The sequence below is a fragment of the Podarcis erhardii genome (genome assembly GCF_964252035.2).
Source record: "Podarcis erhardii genome assembly, chromosome: 14".
Lineage (NCBI taxonomy): Eukaryota > Metazoa > Chordata > Lepidosauria > Squamata > Lacertidae > Podarcis > Podarcis erhardii.
Window position 1 is genome coordinate 32,926,865 of NC_138503.1, and position 26,154 is coordinate 32,953,018.

Sequence of the window (26,154 nt, forward strand, 5' to 3'; positions counted from 1 at the left end):
TTAATGCAGCCTAAAAGATCTTAAAATATGTCCTTAGCACTGTGTGTATGTTGTCTCTAAGACTTCGTGAGAGTGCTGAAGTCAGCCTTCCTTTAATCTTGAAAATCTTTACTTGAACAGGCTTTCTCTTGTGTTAGCACTGAAGGCACCATCATTGTACCATAGACCAGTGTTAACTTTGTATAGCTCTGTCCTGGGTGCTGAATAGGCTTTGAAGGCTAAATGTGTAATGTGAACTGGAGAAATGCAGCTTTTGAGACTTGTTTTGCATTTGTTGCTGGATTACATTGCTGCGAGGAAGGAAGGAATAAAAATGGAACTTGACTTTAACAGTGATTCTTGATAAAATATGGAAACATTTTTGCATAAAGTTAGATAACTTTTAGTAGCATAGTATAAACAAAGTAATGGAGTCAGAAGCCTGCTAAAGGCTAGTTCTGACAGTGCTGTGGGCACAGAAGGTTGTATCTAAATAAGCTTTATTTAAAGTAGACCCATTGAGTTTAAGGGACTTAAATTAGTTATGTTCATTTGTTTCAGTGGGCTACTCGGAATATGGTTCACATTTGATACAACCAAATGTGAAGAACCCAAAGTAAGATCTTAATTCATTTTAGAAGAAATATTAGCTTTTTACTATATAGCATAATTTTGCTATGTTTTAGATCTGCATACAGTGGTACCTCGGGTTAAGTACTTAATTCTTTCCGGAGGTCCGTTCTTAACCTGAAGCTGTTCTTAACTTGAAGCACCACTTTAGCTAATGGGGTCTTCAGCTGCCGTCATGCTGCTGGAGCACGATTTCTGTTCTCATATCCTGAAGCAAAGTTCTTAACTCGAGGTAATATTTCTGGGTTAGCGGAGTCTGTAACCTGAAGCGTATGTAACCCAAGGTACCACTGTAATTTGTCAGTACTACTTTCAAGATCCAGGTTACTGATCTATTTCTGTTTTCCTTATCCCAATAAGCTGGAGATGCTGATGATCCACCAAGAATTACTCAAAACCCAGTCATCAATGGGAATGTAGCAATGGCTGATGGTCACAACAACACAGAAGAAGACATGGAAGATGGTGAGTCATCCCTTCTACTTGCTTTGATGCGGGTGGGGAGCTCGCTTGTTTTTTGCAGTGAGTAGTATATCCATTTGATGGACCTGAAAGGCTTTTGCATCCTCATGTATATATTTGGGAGACATGGTAGAAGTTTACAAATCAACGTATAGTGTGGAAATAATGGATATGGAGTTTTTCCTCCCTCTCTTGTAAGACAATAACTCAGGTCATCTAATGAATCAGGACACATGAAAGATTTTCTGCACACTGTTTATTATTTTTTATGGAACTCATTGCCACAGGATGTGCTGCTGATGGCTAGTGAGTAAGTGGGCTTTAAATTACGGCAGATTCATGGAGGAGAAAAAGGCTGTTTGTGGTTTTGCCTGATGATGGCTACATGGGACCCCTGTATTTAGAGGAAGCATGCTTTTGAATACCAATTTCTGGGGAGTGGCGGCAGGGGTGTGTTTCTGTGTGTGGCCTTCCTGAAGACTCAGATTGGCCAGTTTGGGAACTGGGGTGTTGGATTAAATGCTGTGATCCAACTCACTTTATGGCCTGTTCATTCACAAGTTATTAAAAGTGTTGCTCTTTTCTCCTAAGATAGACAAAAGGGCTTTGCCTTCCAGTAAAGTATGGCTCATGGGGTGGGGGGAGGGGATAACTAGCCATGGCTTATTGTCTGTTCCGTGGGCCTTAATTGTCAGGACTGGTCGTTGTCTTCAGATCACCACACAAATGCTTCTTGTTCTTTTATAACTTTTTATTGTGTATTAACAAAATAATCTTATCAGCAGTTCTAAACTATTATTCCTCAGAGTCACTTATTTCAGATACCTTCTGAGCTCTGCTTCTCCGTGACCAGCCACTCTCAAAATGTCAAACGTGCCTTTCCCTTCCCGCTCTTTTTTCTAACCTCCTGGCTAGAGCTGGCCTGTATCTCCCCTCCTCCCAATCTGAGCTAGAACTTAACCCTTGCCTTTCCTGTGAACAGCCGGTCCCTCCCTGTTGTTCCTCTTGCTCCCTTCTATTAGATTCACTGCTCTTCTTCCTCCCTTGGGGAATGCTTTCTCCCTCTGATAAACTGAAAACTTCTAACTCTTCCCTGACATTAATCATGTCAACAATACAATAATAATATAAATAAATAAATTTTATTTATATCCCGCCCTCCCCAGCCGAAGCCGGGCTCAGGGCAGCTAACAACAATAAAACAGTACAAAAGTACAGCACAAACAACACTCTAAAATCATTCATTATAAAATTAATTAAATTCAAGCCACTGGCCACCACTGGGCCAGAGCTCCGCGAAGATTGCTGAGGGAGGGAGTCAGGCTGTGCCCTGGCCAAAGGCCTGGCGGAACAGCTCTGTCTTGCAGGCCCTGCGGAAAGATGTCAAGTCCCGCAGTGCCCTAGTCTCTTGTGACAGAATGTTCCACCAGGTCGGAGCCACAGCCGAAAAAGCCCTGGCTCTAGTTGAGGCCAGCCTAACTTCTCTGTGGCCTGGGACCTTCAAGATGTTTTTATTTGAAGACCATAAGTTTCTCTGTGGGGCATACCAGGAGAGGCGGTCCCCTAGGTACGAGGGTCCTAGGCCGTATAGGGCTTTAAAGGTTAAAACCAGCACCTTAAACCTGATCCTGTACTCCACTGGGAGCCAGTGCAGCTGGTATAGCACTGGGTGAATGTGATCTCGTAGCGAAGACCCCGTAAGGAGTCTCGCTGCAGCATTCTGCACCCACTGGAGTTTCTGGGTCAGTCTCAAGGGCAGCCCCACGTAGAGCGAGTTACAATAATCCAGTCTGGAGGTGACCGTCGCGTGGATCACAGTGGCTAGGTCAGGGCGAGAGAGGTAAGGAGCCAGCTGCTTAGCTTGGCGGAGAAGGAAAACTGCCGCCTTTGTTATAGCTGCAATCTGCGCCTCAATGGAAAGGGAGGTGTCGAAGATTACACCCAAACTCTTAACGGACAGTGCTGGCACTAATTGCACCGCCGCAAGAGATGGGAGTTGCCTCCCCCAATCCCATATCGTCCCGTCCCAGCCACAGGACCTCTGTCTTCGAAGGATTTAGCTTCAACCGGCTCCCACGTAACCATCCAGCCACAGCTTCCAAACATCTGGTCAGTGTGTCTGGGGCCGAGTCAGGATGGCCATCCATCAACAGATAGAGTTGGGTGTCATCGGCATACTGATGGCAACCCAGCCCAAAGCTCCGGACAAGCTGGGCGAGGGGGCGCATAAAGATGTTGAAAAGCATCGGGGAGAGTATTGCACCCTGAGGTACTCCACACACCAAGGAGTGGCGCGATAACAATCCCCCCCCAAGCGCCACCCTCTGTCCCCGACCAGAGAGAAACGAGCGCAGCCATTGAAGGACTGTGCCCTGGATCCCCACGTCAGCAAGGCGGTGGTCCAGAAGTTCGTGATCGACCATGTCGAAAGCTGCTGATAAACCTAGAAGAATCAGCAGCCCCGACCCGCCTCGATCCAGCTGTCTACGAAGATCATCTGTTAGAGCAACCAGAGCCGTCTCGGTCCCATGACCAGCATGGAAGCCGGACTGGAATGGATCCAGAGCCGATGTTTCATCCAGAAACCCACCAAGCTGTTCAGCAACCGCTCTCTCAATCACCTTACCCAGGAACGGAAGATTCGAAACCGGGCGGTAATTGGATAGATCTAAAGGATCTAATGATGTTTTCTTTAAGAGCGGGCGCACCACTGCCTCCTTCAGTTCCCCTGGGAATGTCCCTGTGCCAAGGGACAAATTGATGATATCCCCCAGGAGGGTCCACACCTTGTCTGTACACGCTCTAATCAGCCAAGACGGGCACGGGTCGAGTGGACAGGTGGTGGGCTTTCCAGCTCGGAGGAGTCTGTCCACATCGGCTGGGGATATCCGGTCGAAGTGGTCCAATACTGGACCCGAGGACAGTCGAGGGGCCTCCAGTTCCTTTATTGTATCCAAATTGGCAGGGAAGTCATGGCGGAGCAACAAGACCTTCTCCGCAAAAAGCTCGCAAATGCCTCACAGCTGTGTGTCAAATTGTTATTTAAATTTGGCTGTCCTTCGAGGGACGTTAAAGACCTAATTATACTAAATAATTGCGCCGGGCGAGAGCTAGCGGAGGCAATGGAGGCCGAGAAGTAGGACTTCTTAGCAGCCTTCAACACCATCTCGTAGGTTTTCATAAAAGCCCTATAAGATGTTCTTGAGGCTCCGTTACGGGCACCCCGCCATACTCGCTCTAGCCGTCTGAGGTCCTGCTTCATTTTCCGGAGCTCCTCGGTAAACCAGGGAGCCCGGTTTCTGCGGGGTCGCAGAGGGCGCTTCAGTGCGATCTCATCGATGGCTGCCAGGAGCTGGATATTCCAGCCATCAACAAGCTCAGTCAGTGAGTCGCCAGGGGGAGCAAGGTCCTGCAAGGCTTGGCGGAATCTATCAGGGTCCATCAGCTTCTGCGGGCAAGCCCAAATTGGCTCGCCACCTAAGCAGGGTGGGGGTGGAAAGTGAATCCTGGCTTTCAGAGCGTAGTGATCAGACCATAGCACCTTCATCGAAGGAGACATGATCACATCTGTACCTACGCCAAAGATCAAATCCAGCATGTGGCCTGCTTGATGTGTGGGGCCCGAAACAAACTGGGAGAGCTCTAGTGTCGCCATGGAAGACACCAGGTCCAGAGCCTGTGAGGAGGGAGTGGCATCAGCATGGATGTTGAAGTCCCCCAATACCAATAGGTTAGGGAACTCCAAGGCCCAGCCGGCCACTGCCTCCACAGGGTGGCTGCTGGTGCGCTAGGTGGCCGGTACACCAGCCAGACAGCCAAGCTCTCCTCGGAGCCCCACACTAGGCCAACACATTCAATGCCGGGGATCGATGGCGATGGAAGAGCCCTGAAAGGACAATCTTCCCGGATTAATAATGCCACCCCTCCCCCCCAGCCCACAGTCCGGGACTGGTGGAGGACGGAGAAACCCGGGGGCACCATCTCTCGTAAGGTAACAGTATCCCCTTCACGCACCCAGGTCTCCGTCACACAAGCCAGGTCGACCCCCTGCGAGATAAAGAAATCTCGCAGGGTGGCGGTTTTGTTGCCTATAGACCTGGCATTGCACAGCACCAGTGACGGAGGTGAGTAATCCTTGCTCACCCTACCCTCGTCCCTCGGGATGAGGCGCAGATTGGAAGGGGTACGAGCCTATCCATATCTCGATCCCCTTCGCCTATAACATCTGCCCCCACCGCCATACCTCCCTCGCCCCTCCACGGTAGCAATCCCAAGCCTCATAGTAGCCTCCATTGATGGCAATTAATGTTATTCTTTCGCAGCCTAAAACAATAAAACCTTAAAACAATAAAAACAAAAAACAAAAAACAAAAACAACCCAGAAAACAATAAAACAATACAAATAAAAACTGCAAAAATTACAAATTCATCAAAATCTAACAAATTCCTAAGCCCACTCAAACATCCATCCCACCCCCATATATAAAAAATCTAAAGGGAGAGGAACATTTTAAATCATGCAGGAAGCCATAGCTCTGTCAATACTTTAAGCATCTGCGGGAATCTCCAGATGCCTTCCTAGATTACTTTGTGACTGCACCTATGTTTTAACTGTAACCCAGTACCTTGGGAATAAGTCAGTATGGTGGTCAGGCTGTCTTTTGCACCTTTCAAATAAACGTATAATAACAAAGCTTCCTGTTTTCGGAAGCATTCCTTGTGGGCTCGGCTTGCCATGTATGCTCTTTGTAGTCTGCATTAATTACCGTATTTTTCACTCGATAACACGCACCTGACCATAACACGCACATAGTTTTTAGAGGAGGAAAACAAGAAAAAAAATTCTGAATGAAACAGTAGATGTATCATTTTTGTGCTTCATGCTGTGGTCACAGACATGTGATCTGATGTTGAATTTGGGGTGACCCTATGCAAAGATCCTGAGGATCCATGTGGATCCATGCTTTGTAACCACGTTTTTGTACCATTGCAGCCCCAGGCAACAGTGGGTGCGTGATTTTTTTTGGTGCAGGCTGTAGCCATGGACATGCTATGTGATCTGATGGTGAATTTGGGGTGACCCAAGGCAAAGATCCTGAGGATCCATGTGGATCCGTGCTTTGTAACCACGTTTTAAGTGGGGAGGGAAGGAAAAACATAGAAGGGACAAGGAGCACCGAGAGGGGTGTGCGGAGAAGCAGCTGGCTAAGAATGCAGGAGAGGGGTTTTACCAGAGGGAGGAAAGGAAGGCAAAAGTTCCCCCACCCACCCACCCAAGCCAGCCAGCGCGCGCTCTCTCTCTCTCTCTCTCTCCCCCCCCCCACCTGCATGTTGCCTGCGAGTCCCTAGACGCAGCAGCAGCAGCAGCAGCAGCAGCAGCAGCAGCAGCAGCAGCAGCAGCAGCACTGGAGCACGGAGAGGAATTAGAAGGAAGGACGCTCTGCTTTCCCCTCTGCTTGCCTGGAGGGGAGGGGTTTTCTCTGCTCTTTGTTCCGTTTGAGCAAACACAGTAAACACAGTAACGAAACAGAAGTTGGTGGGCAGTAAGACCCTGAGGCAGAATGCAGGAAAGCAACAGCTTTCTCTCTCAAACGCACGTGTGGCTGCCTGCAATCAGTTTACCACACCGAGAATGAAGATAAACTGGTAAAATAAGGGGGCTGGGTTAAAGCTAAAGGGAAAACCTCAAAGATCCCTCAAGAACAAAGCAGGGGTTCAGGGCTCCCAAAGCCGAGCTGCAGCCTTAGAAGGGAAAAATGGGGCTTTCGGAGGTGGTTTTTACTGCCCCGCTGCTTCCAATTTTTTAAAAGGCAAATTGCAGGAGAAGATGCAGCAGTCAGTCACTCTCTCACTCCCTCCAAGCACCCACGCTAGCGAACAAACACACAGGCAACCACACACTCACAAAGCACACACACTAGCAAACACACAGTCGTGCTGCATACACAATCAAGCGATCAGAGCGGCCAAACCTCCAACAAGCACTTCCCTGGCTTCTGCTGACCACAACGAAGACGACCTTCGAAGAAAATGTGTGATGCACTAGGGCCAGTCGGCTCCAGGGACCACACATTCGCTCAATAACACGCATAGACATTTCCCCTTACTTTTTTAGGAGAAAAAATCTGCGTGTTATAGAGGGAAAAATACGGTATATATATTTTGTATTCAATTTAATATTTCATTTAGCAAGACTCTGAAGTGTTTCATAAGTGGCTACATCAGTCTTGTATTAAAGCCTTTGTCTGGTAGTCGTAGGTGACAAAGAATTGTATGCAGGTGAGCACACTTTGAACTACATGCAGTGTGAAGAAGTATTTAGATTTTGGTCATTCCTGGCCATCCCACCATTCAGCTTCATTGAATGTCTCTAGGTTCTAGTTTTATGTGAGATGTTGCTTCTTCAAAGTGTCAGACCTCTGCAAGGCTTTTAATGGGACCCTTCTAGGCTGCCTGGCTGAGATGATAGCAGGGAGCATTGCATTGTAGTGGTTTGCACCTGCCTATCTGATAGAAGGACCAAGCTTGCATTGGTGGTTTTAATTCAGAAGGTGGTCTGTTTGAGTCTTTTGATTGAAGTGGTCTTGATTATATTGTTTCATGCCACCCCAGTCTCCAAGAGGTGCAAGGTTCCAGGAGTTCCTATGGTTTGTTTTATTTGTAATGAGGGACAGCAGAGACTGTGGTAGCTTTAGGATATATAATTTATTTACACATGATATATACATGATATGATGGAGGGACTCACAGCATTAACACCCCAATAAGTTATTGCCTCCCTCCCTCCCTCCTTCTCTCTCTTTCTCTCTCCCCCCCCCCCCGACTTTTGTCTTTCTACCAGACAGTTGAGGATGGGCCCACCTATTTGCCCTCTAGCACAGGGCCACTTCCTTTTGCCTTAATAACCCCTACTTAGGGGACCATTAGCAAGAAACTTGTCTAGCTATTCCAGCAGTTGAATTCCTCTTGGATCTAGGAATTGGAAGGAACTCCAGCATACAGCCTACCCCCACTCCCCACAAAAAACTTGCTAAACTGATGTTTAATTGTTCTTACTTTTTAAAATTCCGGATAGAACAATGTATTCATATTTAAATGAATTTAATAAAATTAAGTACAAAAATCCGCTTTAAAAAAACCTTATAACCAATTTAAATTCTTGCTTTACTGTCCTTCTTTAAAGTTGTCTTGAAGGCTCTATGGAGAAATTTGGTGCTTTTTTTAATGATAAATACAACTTCAAGAAGTTTGAATCTAAAGCCCGGGCTCATTGCTTGTGGTGTACAGTTTCCTAACGTGGACCAGATAGCATCATAATCATTATTATTTAGTATAACTTGATTTCTTATCTTCCCTTCACCACAAGGTCCAAGGGTGGGTTACAGCAATTTTAAAATGCAATTTTAAAATCAGTTTAAAACAAATTACAGTCAACAGAATAGGAGGATTATTATTATGGGGTCAATAACATATTAAGTGGATGGGCTGTGCCCTTCCTTGTGGTCACTCTCACTGCTATGCATAAGGAATGAAAGCGAATCATATAGAGTTAAAATGATCACTAACAATCCTGGGTGAGGTATGTGCCCTTCCCCATCACTTGTGACTTGGCTTAATTTACTTGGGTCACTTGGAATGATTAGCTGCATGGGAGCTTTCAGCCAGTTCATTTCAGTTCATTCCTTGTGAAGCACATAAATAGGTTGGTCTAGACTCTAGAGCTAGTGGGACTGGGATGTATGGACTTCAACTATTTGGCCTTAAAAACTTATTCTGGTTGTTATAATTTGATAACTTTTTAAATGGCTTTTGCTGCTTAATCAGAGGTTAAGCCACCCTACTGAGGACAGCCATCACAAATGCCAGATGTGAATGGGCCATTACTCCCTCTGAAATAACTTATGTGAGGCTTGAGAGTACTCCTTGATCCACCACTGTGGAGGGCACTTTGCTAGTGTTGGCTGGTATACCAGCTACAGCTACTCCAGTGTTGGCCACTGTGAGAACAGAATGCTGGATTAGATTCTGGGCCATTGGCCTGATCTAACAGGCTCTTCTTATGTTTTTATATGGTTCTGGACCAGGGTATTATGAAAAGTCACCTCTCCCATTTCACCCTGGTCACTTTGATCTATGAATGAAGGTTGATTGATGGTGCCACACACCTCCGTGTCAAGCCTTATGGCTCAAATGCATGCTTTCAGTGTTGTGGCACCTGTTCTCTGAAGTTCTTTTCCTTAGCAATGAAGGAAGCCCCAACCAACATTATGTTTTTGACATTAGATGAAAACATTTGTTTTTTTCCCAAGCCTTCCAGATCAGTTCATTTTAAAACTTCAGCTTTTGATTCATGTTGACTTCCAAGTTTTTTTTACAAAAACATTGGTTTATCATTTGTATTACATGTTATAAACTTTTTTGCACTGCTCAGGTATTTTTGAATGTAGAGCAGTTTATAGATTCTGAAATAAATTTAAAAAATTGGAATACTTTGGCATTTTAAGAGGGAGGCTTTCAGAAGACGTTCATGGTCGCATAACAGCTTTGGTTTCACAAGTAAAAATCTGGCCTGGGGGCGTAACTGTGCCTTTACTAATTGAAATTCATTTGGGAATATGTGTGTGTGTGTGTGTGTGTGTGTGTGTGAAAGAGAAAGAGAAAGATGGAGACCCCAGAGGCAGGGAGGAAGAGCGAGATTGAAAAGCTATGTAACAAAAGCTTGTCATTTGAAATACTTCTATTTGACTGCTTTGTTTTTCTGTGGCAAAAGACCATAATGGAATGCTGAGTTGGCTCTTGAAAATGCAAAAATGCACATTGATTTCATTTTGTGGCTGCTTATTGCATTTTTTTCAAATAACTTGAAACGAAGCTTCTTCTTTTAATGTGAAATGCCATTCAGTTCACCTCCAAACTGAACTCTGTCAAGAATGGATCAATGTTTACATTAAAAAGATAGAGCTGTGTTTATTTTATTATCAGGGGCGCTGTGACTTTACATTTTGATGTTTTGAATCTGAAAATGAAGGTCCCTCCCCCAGACTTTTTAGCAGCTTCTTTGTGTGAGTAGAATAAATGTTTCACAGTTTTTCATCACTGAACATACACAATATTCTCCTTGCAGCTGCTGTCAGCAACTATTAGGTACTGATTATCTAGTAACAGTAGTTATGCAGGTTCCTCTTTATGCTGTTTTAAAAAAAATATTTTGTACCAGAGGTTTCCCCATATCTGATTATGTCACAGTTTAAAACCTTATGCATCCTGTATTTTGTGACCCCTTATCCTTTGTTGCATAATTGCACTGATGATGTTTGTTTTGTTTTGTTGAGGTTGTATATTTCTTTGTATGGGTTGTATATATTTTGTTGAGCTATTTCAAGCCAGATTTGGCTTACAGCTCAATCGTTATAAGCAGTGAAGTGTTTGTTTGTTTGTTTGTTTGTTTGTTGTTGTTGTTTTGCAGGGGACGGTATATGCACAGTCCAACCAAAAACTAGATATGTAGACTTGTTAATTTAAAGCATTCCATAGCAGGGGGAGGCACATTTCCCATGGCAGGAAGTTCCAGAGTCTGGGTCCCACACTACAAAGAAGTCCCTCTTTTGTATCCACAGCAACTGATGGTGGTGGGGAATTAATGATAATCTTAGTGGGCAGACAACTCACACAGGGAGGAGATGAACTTCTAGCATTTGAACTTGGAACCAGCCTGTAAGCCACTGAGATTGGCATGATAACAGAGGTGCATGATTCACATATCTGGCCCTGGTCAAATCTGCAGTTGGTACAAACTGCTGCAACTAAAAATTTCAGCTTTCAAAGGCAGCTGGTGGTACAGTGTACTTTTTCTACTGCTTCCTTAGAATATGATGTTGGAAAGGGGATAAAGAAAGTTAGGCGTCAACTGCATACTGGTACAGTGCTCTCCAAATCTCTGCACAATAAATTCCCTTGGTAACTAAAAATCAGAAATAAAATATACAGTCTATTAAAGACTTTATCCTTGCTCTGCAGTGTTCTTACTGTTTCTACATCTGACTTCAATGCATATGGGGTGTTTTGCTGCTCTGATGAAATGCCACACGGTGAGTGGAGGCCAAGCACCATTGGCCTTGCATGGGGACTGAAAGATCAGGCTGCTTAATTTGCATTTAATTGAACTTTGGTATTTTACAGACACAAGCTGGCGGTCGGAAGCAACTTTCCAGTTCACTGTTGAACGTTTCAACAGGCTGAATGAATCAGTCCTAAGTCCCCCCTGCTTTGTACGGAACCTGCCATGGAAGATTATGGTGATGCCACGACTCTACCCAGACAGGCCGCACCAAAAAAGTGTAGGATTCTTTCTTCAGTGCAATGCTGAGTCTGATTCCACGTAAGATATTTTATACACTATACTTTTCTGTATAGCACCATCTTAACCTCTTGCATTTTCTGACTATAACTTCTGCGTCGATTGGTAGGACAGCATGAGGAGTGGGGCTTCGGCATTCAGGAAGGGTGTTTAGGGGTACATGCTTAGATGTGGAGGAAAGAGGCAGAAAGTCGCATTAGAGAGGCCTGATCAGTCTGAAGTAGTCTTCCTTGTTGTCTGCTGTATATTGGGTATAGTATGTTGAGATTGACATAAATTAATTTGGGATGAATGCAATGTATGTTAGTTCTCAGATATATATTGACCAAATTAATAAGCTATTCAGGCTGGTATTTAATAGTTTTGAATAGTTAATACGTTAATTACCAAATACATGAACCAGATGAGGATGCAGACTATTTGACCTTTCCCAACAAGAAGAAGGCAGCAAGTGCTCAGCGAATCTATATACAGAGCTGATTTATTGAAGCATAAATTGGCTGCACTGTTGCATACTTACTGCTACTTCCTTCTGGTGAGGTGCTGCCTGTTTCAATTTCCTCATGCATGAGCACAAAATGATCTGAGCATGTTGAAACGCTCAGTTGCTGCTATTTTGTTTTGTTTTTTGGTAAACAAAAAAAGCGCTAAATGGAGAAAGGTCTCCCGTAGGAAAAGACTAGAGCCTGTCAGTTGATTAAAAAAAATGGGTAGATCAGCTAATTTTAATTAATAAACTTGAATATTACCAAAGCTGCTAGGCAGGGGTCCATTTGAAAAAGTGAGCACAGGTTGAGAATTGTATGTTTTTTAAAAGTTGTTTTTAACATCTAAAGCTGATGTTGGCTGACTCAGTTTACGTTGTTAAAAATCAAAGCTTACAGCCTTAACAAAACAGGAAATAAAAGTAAGGTGGCTACAGCAGAATTTTGTATACATGGGATTGGAGCACATCACTAAGAACTAGAAGCCACAATCTTGGCTGAGTGGGAGGCACAGTGGAGTTTATGTATAATCTTTTGAAGGAGTCTCCTAACCCTCAGGTTGAGAATTCAAGCAAATAAACATTCAGAGAACAGTGGCATCTCCATTTGCTGTTTCTTAACCTGTAGTAGCAGAAGTCTTTTTTAAGTATTCCTACCTGCTTTAGAGGAGTTGTAGCATTCTTAGATAGCTATAGAAGAAAATGCACCGAGCTAGAAAAATTCCATGGTGAGTGAACACATAAAAACAGCTCTGTGAGAAACTGAGCCTCTACTCAAACGCTTTCCATGATGTTAATAGTTTGTAATGGCTCTGAGAGCATTGAAGCAAAGTTTTTTTTATCCAGAGGTGGCAAGAAGTAAGGTAGGCTTGTTCAGTAAAGCACAGTTTATTAGCATCTTTTTTCTGCAGCTCAGCATGTCAACTGTTATCTCTTTAATTGTTGCAGGTCATGGTCTTGTCATGCACAAGCAGTGCTCAAGATAATAAATTACAAAGATGATGAGAAATCATTCAGTCGCCGTATCAGCCACTTGTTCTTTCATAAGGAAAATGACTGGGGCTTTTCCAACTTTATGTCATGGAGTGTAAGTAACAGTGTGTAGCAGCGCAAGAGCCAGTGTGATGGTTGTGAATAAGTTTTGGACTAGAAAATCCATGTTCAAATCCTCACTCAGCCATGAGGCTCACCAAATGATTCTGAGCAAGTCTCCTTCCTCCTTCCTTTATTTCTTCCTCTTAGCCTAACCTACCTCACTGGGGTGTGAGAATAAAACAGGTTCCTAGGTTGGAGAGAACTGTGAATACCTCCTTGAGATCGTTTGAGGAAGGGTGGGATAAAGAATACAACGCAGTGTAATTGACATTATGAGAAAGAAGTCCCATGTTAAGCTCTCAACTGGTGGTCCTGCTCACATAAATTGTGACGAGCAGTGATCTTCCTCTCTGAATAGCAGGAGACATTCCTGTAACATTCAAACTCACTGTTGAAAGTTAGTGTGCATTTATAGAATGCAGGTTTTAAGAAAAGAGCTTTCAAGATTGCCAGTCATCAAAGTGATGTTAGTTAGGCCTTATATGTGATTTGATTTTTAATGTTCTTGTTGTCAATTTTACTTTTTGTAGGAAGTTACTGATCCAGATAAAGGCTATATAGAAGATGACAAAGTAACTTTTGAAGTGTATGTTCAAGCTGATGCTCCACATGGCGTGGCGTAAGTACCTTATGATCCTTTGACTGGAACAAGTGGTTGGATTGTGGGTCAGTAACCAAGTTTCTTAACAATCTTTGATATCCATTGTGAATTTGGTAAGTGTCTTGTGTTCAGTGTTCAACAAATCACTTCACATTACTGTCAACTTCTAAGCAGCACCTGCTCATTTTTGTGGTTTAGAATTCAGCCCGCCGTGCAGTCTTTCTTCAGAAGGTCTTTGAAGAGCATACTCAAAAGGATAAAATTTATGAACAGATTTCTGAATACATCGAACAAATTCTAAATATTCCACGATGGATATATCGCCTTAATGACCAGCAAGGTTGTTTTGGTGTATACTGCTTGGTTCCACAATAATTGTCCTTTGTATTCACACACTGGAAATACATTAATTTGTGTGTGTGTGGTTCTTGTAACCCAATTCATGGTTTTTATAGGTGGGATTCCAAGAAGCATACAGGATATGTAGGACTGAAGAACCAGGGAGCAACCTGCTATATGAACAGCTTATTACAGACATTATTTTTCACAAATCAGCTACGAAAGGTAAACCAAAGTTTTTGTGACTTCCTTGTTTATATGCTGCTGAATTGCTATGGGGATATTAGGAGCGACCCCCCATAGCTGTGCAGTCTAACATTATTGCACTGGAGATGTGCAGGATGCTATAGGCGATAATCCATGTTACGAATGCAGCTGGTAAATTATTCTGTAGTAGCTGCTTGTCCTGCCCTGCATTTACAACTTGCTGCCTGAACCAGCACCCACAACCACACCAAGGAAGCAGCACCACAGAGCTATTCCAAGTCCTGGGAGGCAGCCTTGGCAGTAGAGAAGACGATAGAGATGGCAGGCCAGTGGAAGGAAGAGGTAGAGTAGCTTGATCTCTTAGTTGGTGGCAGTTGCCACGGAGTTCACCCTTGTGGCAGAGAAAACCTCTGAGCTAGCAAATGCCAGTTGCCGTTTTGAAGTTTGGGGCAGCCTCAACTTCAAGCATTCTCTAATTGTAAATCCATCTGGTAGGTCACCTGCATTCTGTTTCTTTGTAACTTGTGCCTTCGGACTCCTCAGTATTTCTTCTACATGCCCCACCCTAGCTGATACCTATCCATCTGAACATTATTATTCTACCCAATTGTTAAATGTGCATGAGATTTTACCAAAAGGTAAAAGTCACTAGCTATCTCCATTGCTGTTGCGAACAGCTGCTTCTTGTGTGCAAAACCTGCCTGAGGTACCATCGATCCTTTTGGCAATGAAGAGACACTTGAAGGGCTTTCTTCTAGAACCCCAGCAGTCCTTGAAGAAGAGGAGAAAACTTGCTGCTGCTTACTGTGGCTTATAGGGATTAAATGAAGCCATGTTCTCATTAAATGTACAGTGGAGGCCTGATGCAAGAGTGGATCAAATGCCCCATTGAAATCACCAGGTTGTATACAACTAAGTTAGTTATGCCCATTAATTTAAGTGGGTCTACTCTGAGTAGGACTAGTACGGGATACAACTCCTTGTCTGTGCCTATTATCTTTTTTTTTCTTCCGCCCACAAAAAAGGGCCCTGCTGGATCAGAATAAGGCCTGTCTATTCCAGTATTTTGTTCTATGGGGCCAGCCCCCCACTCTGGGGTTATGCATGCAGCTGATTCTAACAAATTACTAATGTCTATGGTGTCTAGGAGATGAATGGTTCATTCTGGAGGTAGCACTGTCTGCTATGATCCTTCAGGAGTGCAGCGAGCATACTGTTTGGCATTTTGCTTGACCTGATTGCTCAATTCCTAGTCTTGCAATAAGCTTAATTTTTTTTTTAAGTAACTTCCCCACCACCCAGCTATTCAACTTCCTTGTCACAGTGTTTTAGTTGAGCAATGAATGTGCTTTTCTTAGGCTTTTATGCAAACAACCACCACCTGTTACTGCAAAGAGTGGTATCTTTTGTCTCTTTCTGTCTTTCTGGTTCTTTTATGGTCATTCCCTAAGGGAGACTTCTCTGATATTAATATATTCCTGATTATGATTTCCTTTTAGGTTGGTCAAAGAAAAGAACTCTTGCTTTCTCACATTTGCTTCTTCTTGCCACTCTCAATTTGTATCAGGCCCTACTTTGTGTACCCATGTTTAGGGTTCTGCAGGGTGTGAATGAATGAATGAATCTTTATTTGCGTCAACCATCGGCCATAGCCATAAAACAACAATACGATATACAAATAATAGTAATAATAAGTTATATAAAATACATTTTAGGGTTTTGAATCAATAGTCAAATAATGGATCTTATTCTGATGGCCCCAGCTAAAAACCTTGCAGCCTTTGCTGTCACCTGCTCATCTTGATCTGCCAAGAGAAAGGACACTTTAGCTGTGGTTGGACGACCCAGAATGGACAATAAAAGAGGGGTGATATTCTCATTCCTCAAGTCTTTATAAAGAGTGCAAGCCAGAAGGGCATTCACCACCGATTCAGTACTGCCATCTCCACAGGCACATAAGTGTTTTTCATGTGGAATCTGTTGGAATCGTCCCTCAAGTACAGTCGAGAACAATACATTCAATCTTGCAGAGTAAAAGCACGTCTATATTTTAGAATTGCTAGGTTATGCAGATAGGGTGCCAGAGAGTCAAAATGGGAAGGTGGAAAATATTCATACCATGGGCAAAATGTCCTTATTGTGGCCAAGTTGTTCTGACACTCAGTATCATTTAGATGCTGACAAATTAGACTGTTTGCTTTACTCACCCAAAGTGAGTAGCTGTTGTGGTGATAAAGCACAAGAGTGAAGTTTTTGATAGACAATTTTAGTCCAGGCACTCTTGTGACAATCTTGAAGCCCTAGGGATAGTAGACTGGGGGGATTTGAGTTTACGTGAAGCCAGTAGTTAAGTGTCCTACGCTAGATCCGCAATTCTACTGAGGGAAGATTAGCCTCTAGGAGCAATGATGCGTTTGGGACACAGGGTGGCACAGAGAAAATTTGCCTTAAGAACTTTGGTTGGACAACTTCCATAGATACAAGGTGAGTGCCTGTCCAAATCTGAGCCCCGTATAATAACTCTGCTAGGGGTTTAGGTTCTGCAGGGTGTGATGTTGGCCTAGTTTACTGAGGATCTCAACTCTTTTAAAAGCAAGTTTTTAACAAAGAGCTGTGTGAGGATACTGAAGCTCACCTGGCAATTTTACTCTACCACCCAGAGAGAAAATTGAGACTTTGCAAACTCAGTTCCATATGCATTCTGTGTTTTTTCCTCCCTGAACCGATATAAAATTGTGAATGACATACAGTCCAAGTTGCCTAAAGAAGTTGCAGATTCAGAACCTCCTTTATTGACAACCCTGCCAAATAAATTATTTTGTTACTTTGCATTTATGCAGTGACTTCAGTTGCTTTTCTCCCCCAACCCCAAACCCTTTCTTTGTACCATGCTAAATTCAGTCACCTACTTTGTATTGTTTAGGATTTCCATTATAATCTGCTAGTTATAGAAGCAGATTTGTTTTATCACCTAAACCAGCTCCTAAAGTTTTTCAACTCCTGTTAACTCCCCAGCTTCTCTCTACTTCAGTGGTTTAATTTCACTATGTAGCAGGTGGGTCAGAACTACTCTTCATCTCCCTCCTCTTCCTATGGCCTCCTTTGTCTCTATTGATACCAGCCATTAAAAAAAAAACTTGCTCAACTTCCTACCATTGATGTGGTCTTGTTGGCTGGGTGTGCCCCTTCCCCTTTTTCCCTAGGGATATCAGCCTGGCATGTTACTTTGCCCGTTGAAATATCAGCAGGCTCTGTACTGAGGTATTGAGATGGAACCACAGCTTAGTGGTAGAGTGTTTTGCTTGCAGATGATCCCAGGTTGAATCCTCACCATCTCTAGGTAGGACTGGGAATGTTCCCAGTATGAAATCCTGGAAAGCCACTGCCAGTAAGTGTAGACAACACATAACTAGATATACCAGTGATCCTGGCCCCTAAGTTTCCTATTTGTTTCCCTTTTATTGGCTGCTTGTCTTCATTCTTCAAGGGTGTATTTCTATTTTTTTTTTCTTTTACGTGCTTGTAATATGCCTTGCTATTCCTGTTCTTAGTCTCTCCTCATCCTAATCTTGTATTAATCCTCCAGAGTTCTACTTTCCTTTCTTGTGGTCTACTCATTTGTCACTAGCAGCCTTTAACCCAGTGTGGTTTGTTATTCTAAGAAACCAAAGAGACTGTGGAGTTTTCGAGTCAGTGGTTAAAATCAGGATAGTTTTGAAAGGTTAATTTTGCCACCTTGAGCAGCCAACCCTGCTCCTTGATCTCAGAAACCTTCATGCGAACTTTGGTTAAAATAAGTGGGGTCCAAATGAATATCAAACACACATTTCCAAAATACATAGTAGAGTCTGTAGCCATTAAGTGTACTATTTATTTATTGCAGTTAATTCTTTCGGGATGCAATCCTTCCAAGGGAGTTTAGCAGCATAACATGGCCCTTGTGATGTCAACATTTTCTGCACAGCCTTGGATTGCATTAGTCTCCTTTTCAGACTTTTCTACACAAGCTGCTCTCCTAATTCCCTCTCTTGTGCATTCTGTGTTTTTAGTTTTCTCCCTCACTCCTGTGTCACCAGTGAATAGTTGGAACTATTCCCCTACTCTTCGATTAAGTCACCCACACAATGCAGCCTTTTGCCATGTCACATTTTAATCCCTTTAGGGCCCTTTGTCTAAATTCACTGGTGTTCTCAGTCCTTCCCAGTTGAATGTAATCTGAGAATTGAATTGGTGTATGTTTCCTCCCTCTTTCTGGTGATTAACAGATAAGTAAAACCCATCTGACCCCTTTCTTGCATGCTTTTAAATGGGCATACTGTCAGTCACGTAGGAAGCTGCCTCTTACCAGCTCAGATCATTTAACTTAGCATGGTCAACACTAGCTGGCACTGGCTCTCCAGGATTTCAGGCAGTTTTTTCCAGTTCTTCCTGGAGATGCCGAGGATTGAACCTGCGACCTTCTATGTGTAAAGCAGGTCCTCCATTACTGAGCCACAGCCCTTCCCTTCAGGAACATAGGAAGTTGCCTTGTACTGAGCCAGGTAGGAACGTCCCCTCAATGACTAGAAGATTCTGTCTGTTTTCTGCAATGTGAAAATACCTAGTCTTGAAACTGAATTATGCATTCTCTTAGCTCTAGCTAAGGGCAATGCAGTATTATCTATGGCAAATGTTCCCCTAGATATATATGGTCTGATATGTAGCTGGATCCTCGGGTACTTGAACCACTGCATCATTGAGAGCTGGAATATTTCCCTGGTGTAGGGAAATGCCCAAGATGTTGAATCTGTGTATTGAATTGAGACAATATAGCGATAAAAATTGTGCTGTTGTGCATAATTCCAGTTCTGCAAGGTGCTGAACATGATTTAGAGGAAACTTTACTGTGTTGTGTGTCTGGTAGCAGATTGATTAGAGTCAGGCAGGACAGGACCTAGGACAGTTCCCATTACATGCTCCCACTCTCGTTGTAAATTGCTCTGATAAGGGTCTGAACTGAGATGGGCACAAAAATAGTAAAGCCATCCTGCCGAGTGTTGATCAAGACCAGCCTACCCTTAGCTGCCCAGCTTGGTGCCTTGCACTCCAGCATCACTTGATGGTCTTCAGTTAAACTTCCTCTCCTCTCAGAACTTTACAGGTGAGGGTTCACCTGTGGAGACATGATGAGGCTGTGCATTCTGGTTCCTTGTTTGAGAGGTCTGAACTCACCTCTAATTTTCAGAGGGTTAATCTGGTGCCAAGATTAATTCTTCCTGCAGATTGTTCTTCCTCAGGCTAGCTTGGGGTCCATGCCATCCCTAAGGGAGAGTTGTGCTGTATAGTGGTCACCTCTGTATCAGAATTGCTCTCTGAAACATCTGGAGTTCTGGGCATGACAAATTTCAGATATGTTTGGAAAGGATGGGGGGGAGAGAAGAGAATACTAAGGGCAGCCTTTTTTAGAGACACCCCTCCCTCCAAATAATCTGGTGCAATGTCATAATGGAAGGTTCATTTAAATAAGCATCAAATGCCAAGGTCCAAACAGAATGTAGGATGGCAGTTAGCTTGCTGTGATGCAGCAATAGTTTGGGCATCTTGAAAATTAAGCTGTCAGTCTGATTTGAGCAACTGTTCCACTGTAAGCAATATGATGAAACTGCTGGATATTGCAGGGCCTTCCTCTCCCTTTTAGTGTCAGCAGAGTACATGGGCAGATTATTCAAATGTGTTTTACTGATGTTGGCCTGTCTGACAGATTTTTGATCATGATGAAATGGATTAATAAATACAACCATGTGAGCTATGAGACCCTTTTCTGTAGTCCTAATTAAATTGGTTTCTTTTTTAGGCTGTGTACATGATGCCCACAGAAGGAGATGACTCATCAAAAAGTGTTCCTTTAGCATTGCAGAGGGTGTTCTATGAGCTTCAGCATAGCGACAAACCAGTAGGAACTAAGAAGCTGACAAAATCCTTTGGGTAAGTGCTGCCAAGATATCAGATGGCTCTTCATGGCTGGCCAGTTTCTTAACCAAAGATTCTCAGCCTACTTCTTCTCAGAAGTGGCTTTCACCATCTGTTAAATGAACCAAGACTGAGTATGTTAATTGTGGTGAAGCCGTCCGTTCCTGACAGGCTCTTGCTGAAGGGGATCCTGCCATTGGTTGCATGCACCAACAGATCCTTTTAGTATAGCAAACCCTTCCATGTGCATTTTGCCCACCATTTTGTCAGGAATCTATGGGGAGGGATCATAGCCCAGTGGTAGAACAATGAAGCCCTCAAGTTCTGCCCTTGGAATCTGCAGTTAAAAGTATCTCAAGAGGTGCTTCATATTCTTTATATGCTGCCCAGTAACAGAAGATCTCTAGCCAACTTAGAGTTTAGGAAAGCCACTGTAATTGAGAAGACTCTCTGACTGACACCCTGGAGAGATGCTGCCTGTTGGGGTGGACCAGGCAGGAGTGGGGAACTGGATCTGGCTGGCATACCAGATCCATAAGCCTCCCCCACCCCCAAGGTCAAGTTTATGACAACTGGGTGGGAACACCCACCCACCTGTCAGTCTCCTGATGTCATAATGATGTCAGGCGATAAACACCTTTTGAAATTTGAAGTAGATTACTAGGCAGTTACAGCAACCTCCTTTGAAGGTGCACTCCCAGTACCAGTCATTACCAGTTTGCCTTCAAAGGGGATTGCCCCATTGGTGCAAAACAGTTTGCATTGAAACCCCTTGCTAAAATGGGTGGTGGTGGTGCAGAATGGGGAGCCCCGGTTTCAATGCATACCTCTAATGGCGCAAGTCTGTTTGGAAGTGCTCTCCCACCAACAGTCAGGTGATTTTTCAAAGGGAAATCAGGATCATTTTTTCTTTGAAAGAAAAGTTTGTGCCAGTTGTGCTAAGCCTTTAAGCCCAAGGGCTGCATTAGCTATTAGGCAATCTCCCCACTGCAGTGCTGGGCTTGCTTGAGATATATGCAGTTGCACTACGCGCGCGCACACACACACACACACGCAAGATATGGAGTGGCAGGCCATTTGAAATGGTAATCGTGATCTAGGTCACAGGTTTTCTGCCCGTTCTTCATGCACTTACGTGTCCACACATGAAAAGAATGGTTCATTCTGGGATTTCATAAGTTGCACAGTCTTTCTTAGCTGGGCTTTTTGTTGGTGTACAGCACAAGGTATTTTTTTAATAACTTCACAATTGTTTTCAAATGTGGCCATTTTATAAGTGCCTTTTTCCCCACTATTTAATAAAGATGGGAGACGTTAGACAGCTTCATGCAACATGACGTTCAGGAACTATGTCGAGTGGTATGTATTTCCCCTTTTTCTGTTCAAGATTAGCATACAGTTTTGTTGCAGTTATTCATGTCGTGTCACTCACAGGGTAATCCAGAGGGAGACTGTTCCACACAAGCCCCACTGAAATGAACTGAAGTTGCAGAATATCTCCTGGTTTGATTAGGCTGTGCAAAATTGCTTCTTGCTAGATTGCACCTAAATCATCTTTTACTTATACTCCAGGTTTAGTTAGAGCCAGTGATCAAATTTAATTTAATTGTTGAAATCTCAGCCCTGGAATTTGTGCAGACATTATTAGTGTCCTGCCCTATATGTGCAGAGTTGCGTTTCCTGCACACTGAGGAGGAATATCTGACAAGGGGGAAAACCTTAAATTTTAGAACTCTAAGTAGGGTCTCTTTCTGGTTCTGTGTTAAGAAAGTGCCACCCTGAGGCATTCAGGACCTTTAGCCAGAATTAAAACTAAACAAATAATTTTCTGTTAAGAAAGCAGAAGTAGCTTGAAGTGTGAGAGGGTGATCTGAAAGCACTGTAGTTTGGAGGCAGTGATGGCCTGGATGAGGACCAATAAACTGAAGTTGAAATCCCACTTGGGTAACACTGTGGATTGGTGGTTCCTCCAGTCTTGGAATTGAACGGATAGCCTGTCTTGGGTGGGATTCTTCTCCCTTAGAAGGGGCAGGTTCATAGCTTGGGGATACTCTTGGATCTAGATCTGCCATTGGCTTCAGTGGCACAGATACCCTATATTGGGATACAGTTGTTGCTGGCTAGAACAGCTCTGGATGACGGCAGTAAGGTTTACCTAAGGCTACCATTGAAGACTGATTGGAAGCTGCAGTTAGAGAATAATATGGCTGCCAGAATTTTGACTGGCAGAGCCAGCAGGTATCTCCTAATACCAATTCTGACAAATTTGCATTTGTTGCCTGTATGCTATAGAGCACAATTCAGTGTGTTTGTATGTAAAGATTTAAAGGACTTAGGATCCCAAGTACCCGAAGGAACACCTCTCCCTATTGTAACCAGCAGAGGCTCATCCTATCACTGGGTGAAATACAAAGTGCCAAGATGTGGCACCTCAATTACAGAACCCCTACCTTCCATGGTGCCACAAATGACAGTTCTGTTGACCTTTCAACACCAGTTAAAGTTGTACCCAGAATTTTTAAGGATTTTGTTTTACTCCCAGCTAGCCATATCTGAGTTATTAACTCACTGCTCTGTGAACAAGTCAGTTGGATTTTAATTCATGTTTTAATTGCTATATTTGTATTATTTTTGTTTATCATGGTGTTTTTTGGTAGTGTTGTAACCCGCCCTGGGAGTCATGACCTGATGGATGGATGGGAAAAAATAAAATAAATGTTGCAGTGTTGCTGGCACTGAGGGGAGGTGGGCCAGATCTGGCTGGGAGAGCAATGGGAGTCCCCATGCCCCACCCAGCTTCTTTTAAAGGGTATATAAATTAAATAGATGTGTGTTTCCAATACAAACTTTCTGCTTTCTTTCAGTTGCTTGATAATGTTGAAAATAAAATGAAAGGCACCTGTGTAGAAGGCACTATCCCTAAATTATTCAGGGGGAAAATGGTGGTATGTATTTGGTTTAAAAGCTAACTTTGAGACACTGTTTGTGTGTGTTACTTTTGTTGTTTGTATGCACTGATACCTCTCTACCCTATTTTTGTTTGCAGTCTTATATCCAGTGCAAACACGTAGACTATCGTTCTGAACGAATAGAGGATTATTATGACATTCAGCTAAGTATAAAGGGAAAGAAAAGCAGTAAGTATATAGTTTATAAATCCATGTGGTTTAGATAAGCCCTTTTTTTCTAAATGTCTGATTCTCTAGAACCTTTCAACCTGACAAGCATGTTTGCTACACTCATTTTTCCTGGGGGATATGTTGACACCTGAACCAGGTTGTACCAATTCAGTTAATGCAGTCTTTCTCTTGCCCATGTTAATAGTCTCCCCACATGAGCAGGGTATGAGTCTGCAACCAAGGCTCCTGGCTGAGATTTTTTCCAGTTACTAATGCCTGAATAGGTCTAGCGTCCACTGGCTGATTGTGGCAGATACAGAGTTGAGCGGGGCTGTTCATCCTGGAACTTAATTTTCTTTAACCCGCACTAGTGTCGCTGCACAAGTAGGGTCTGGGGACTGTGCTGGGTGCTTGAATGTGCTCTTCCCGCACATGGAGCCTCTGTGTGTGATTGGTAACACCTCCTTTCTTCATACCCCTTCTCTTTTTCAGTATTTGAGTCCTTCATTGATTATGTTGCTGTGGAACAGCTGGATGGGGATAATAAATATGATGCAGGAGAACATGGTTTGCAGGTATGCTACTCCTCATGGAGGTCTGTGTGATAACAAACGTTTTCAGGGTAGTCCTGCATGCTAAGGATCATGTTGGTAACCTCAATTCTGTAAGTAAAATTATTGTTTCAGAGGGTGATGTCAGTACCACTGTTAATGCAGATGTTTCTTCCTTTAACATGCAGGAGGCAGAAAAAGGTGTAAAGTTCTTAACGCTGCCACCAGTGTTGCATCTACAACTCATGAGGTTCATGTATGATCCCCAGACTGACCAGAACATCAAGATAAATGATAGGTAATCAATATTGTGTTATATTAAAGCCAAAAATTAGATACCTGGAAATGCTAAATCCTTATCAGAATTCTAGCTTGCCACATTTAAAATTTATTCTGAAAAGCCAAAGAACAGCAGCAACACACAGCCCAAGGTAACGATGATTCCAGAACATTGACTTAATAATTTTGCAGTCTTGTTAATCATTGTTTGTAATCTAATCATTGTGTGTAAAAGGATTTATCTTCAGGAAGCACGGCGATAAATCCTTTTTGCCCAGCATTTTGTCCAAATTCCTGTTGTGTACAACACTTAGACACTTGTAAATTAGTGGACATGACTAACTGAGGCCCATGAATGTAAACTGGTCTACTTTGAGGAGAACTTAAATCAAGAACAATGCATAAGTACAACACATAGATGTTATATAGTGCACAGTGATATTTGCACTGATGTTATGAAACTACAGGTTTCAGATGCAATATGTCAGCTGCAATTCTGTGCATAGTTACGCATACATAGATTGGTCTAGAATGAGTTGAGGACTCCCAGTGCTGGCACAAGGTGTGTCTTGCCATCTTGTGCCCCCCCCCCCATGTTTTATGAAGAGAGATAGCTGAGTGGCAGCATACATGTTTTGCATGCTGAGGGCCCAAAGCTCAATCCTTGGCATTTCTAGGTAGGGCTGGAAAGCTCCTTTGTCTGAAACCTTAAAGAGCTGCTGCAAGTCACTATATACCAGGGTTGGGGAACCTGTGAGCCTCCAAATGTTGCTTGACTCCCAGCTCACATCATCCCTGGTCATTAGTCATGCTAGCTACTGGGAACTGGAATCCAACCTCATCTGGAGGGCCACAACTTAGGACCGCCCCCCCCCCCCAGTATGTAATAGTGAACTTGATGGACTTGCTTGTTTTGGTATAATGCATCTTCCTACACCTGTCTTTCTCACCTTTGTCAAATGGGGTAAAGATATTCAGCTTCACTCTGCATGCCTTCTGCAGGCTGCTGCTTTAGCTGTTGCAACACTAGCAGAAGCTAATGCAGTAGCAGCTAAAGGTTGGGATGGGGCAGAAATCAGCACAAATGGACACGGAATTAGAGCCACTGTGGGGAAGCATCCCTGCAGCATTGTGTCTATGCATTTTTGCAACGTTGAATAAAAAGTCATTCATCTGCTCTTGGTTCTCCACTGCATCTTTGTGTGCAGTTATTGGAAAAGAGAGTCTAGTCTCGGAGCCTGCGAAACTACTCCTTGAACCATGACCTTTGGCAACACCCCATAGGATTCTTCCTTTGATTACAGAAAGTTTTGTGCCAGTAAAATGTAGCACCTATGAGTCCAGTCAGTGCAATTGATGTCAGAAATGATGTACTTACAATTTTTCAACCTTTTCTTGTTCCAAGAGTTGTTTGTCAGCATTCATTCACAAAAATAGTTCTTTTTAAAAATAAAAAATAGCCACATGTAACACACTCTTTTCCCCCCAAAAAATGAAAAACAGGTTTGAATTTCCAGATCAGCTGCCTCTTGATGAATTTTTGCAAAAAACAGACCCCAAGGATGCTGCAAACTACATACTTCATGCAGTGCTAGTTCACAGTGGAGATAACCATGGTGGACATTATGTCGTTTACTTGAACCCTAAAGGGGATGGAAAAGTAAGTAATGGAAAAACAGCCAACCTTTTAAGTATAGCTCCATGAAGATATTGTAGTATCCTTTTAAAGGCCTTCTGAAAATCCTTTAATAGAGCAACTTTGAAACCTTAGCTTAAGGTTTTTGTTACAATATAGGCTTCTTAGAAGGAGAGTCTGCTCCAGAGAAAATGTACAGGCCAAGTTCCACAAATACATGGCATGGTTGGCTCACCTTTACTTCTGCTAGTGGCCTCTCCTGCCTCATCGCGTGTTACTCTGGAGCGCCCCTTATATTTGGGCAGGGAGGGTGCACTGTCAAAGAAAGTGGGAAACTGCAAAATCTCTGTGTATGCCTGAGCATTTTGCCTCCACACTTACTGCTCTTCAGAAAATACTGCTTACTGTGTTTTGTATTCTGATATGGCCTATGACTAATATAGAAATAAGATTGATCTGGAGCTAT

At 43.2% G+C, this 26,154-nt stretch overlaps 1 protein-coding gene across 8 annotated transcripts in view; it reads left to right on the plus strand.

Moving 5' to 3' along the window:
* USP7 (ubiquitin specific peptidase 7) overlaps nt 1-26,154 on the plus strand; it is a 90,244-nt gene that overhangs the window by 42,506 nt on the left and 21,584 nt on the right. For all 8 annotated transcript variants that reach the window (XM_081840240.1, XM_081840241.1, XM_081840243.1 and 5 more), the window contains 12 exons: nt 970-1,074; nt 11,251-11,449; nt 12,861-12,999; nt 13,538-13,626; nt 14,064-14,172; nt 19,988-20,118; nt 21,408-21,462; nt 22,968-23,048; nt 23,150-23,240; nt 23,715-23,797; nt 23,962-24,071; nt 25,556-25,712. In XM_081840240.1, the coding sequence (XP_081696366.1) occupies nt 970-1,074; nt 11,251-11,449; nt 12,861-12,999; nt 13,538-13,626; nt 14,064-14,172; nt 19,988-20,118; nt 21,408-21,462; nt 22,968-23,048; nt 23,150-23,240; nt 23,715-23,797; nt 23,962-24,071; nt 25,556-25,712 (1,349 nt within the window). The remainder of the gene's footprint in view (nt 1-969; nt 1,075-11,250; nt 11,450-12,860; nt 13,000-13,537; nt 13,627-14,063; nt 14,173-19,987; nt 20,119-21,407; nt 21,463-22,967; nt 23,049-23,149; nt 23,241-23,714; nt 23,798-23,961; nt 24,072-25,555; nt 25,713-26,154) is intronic.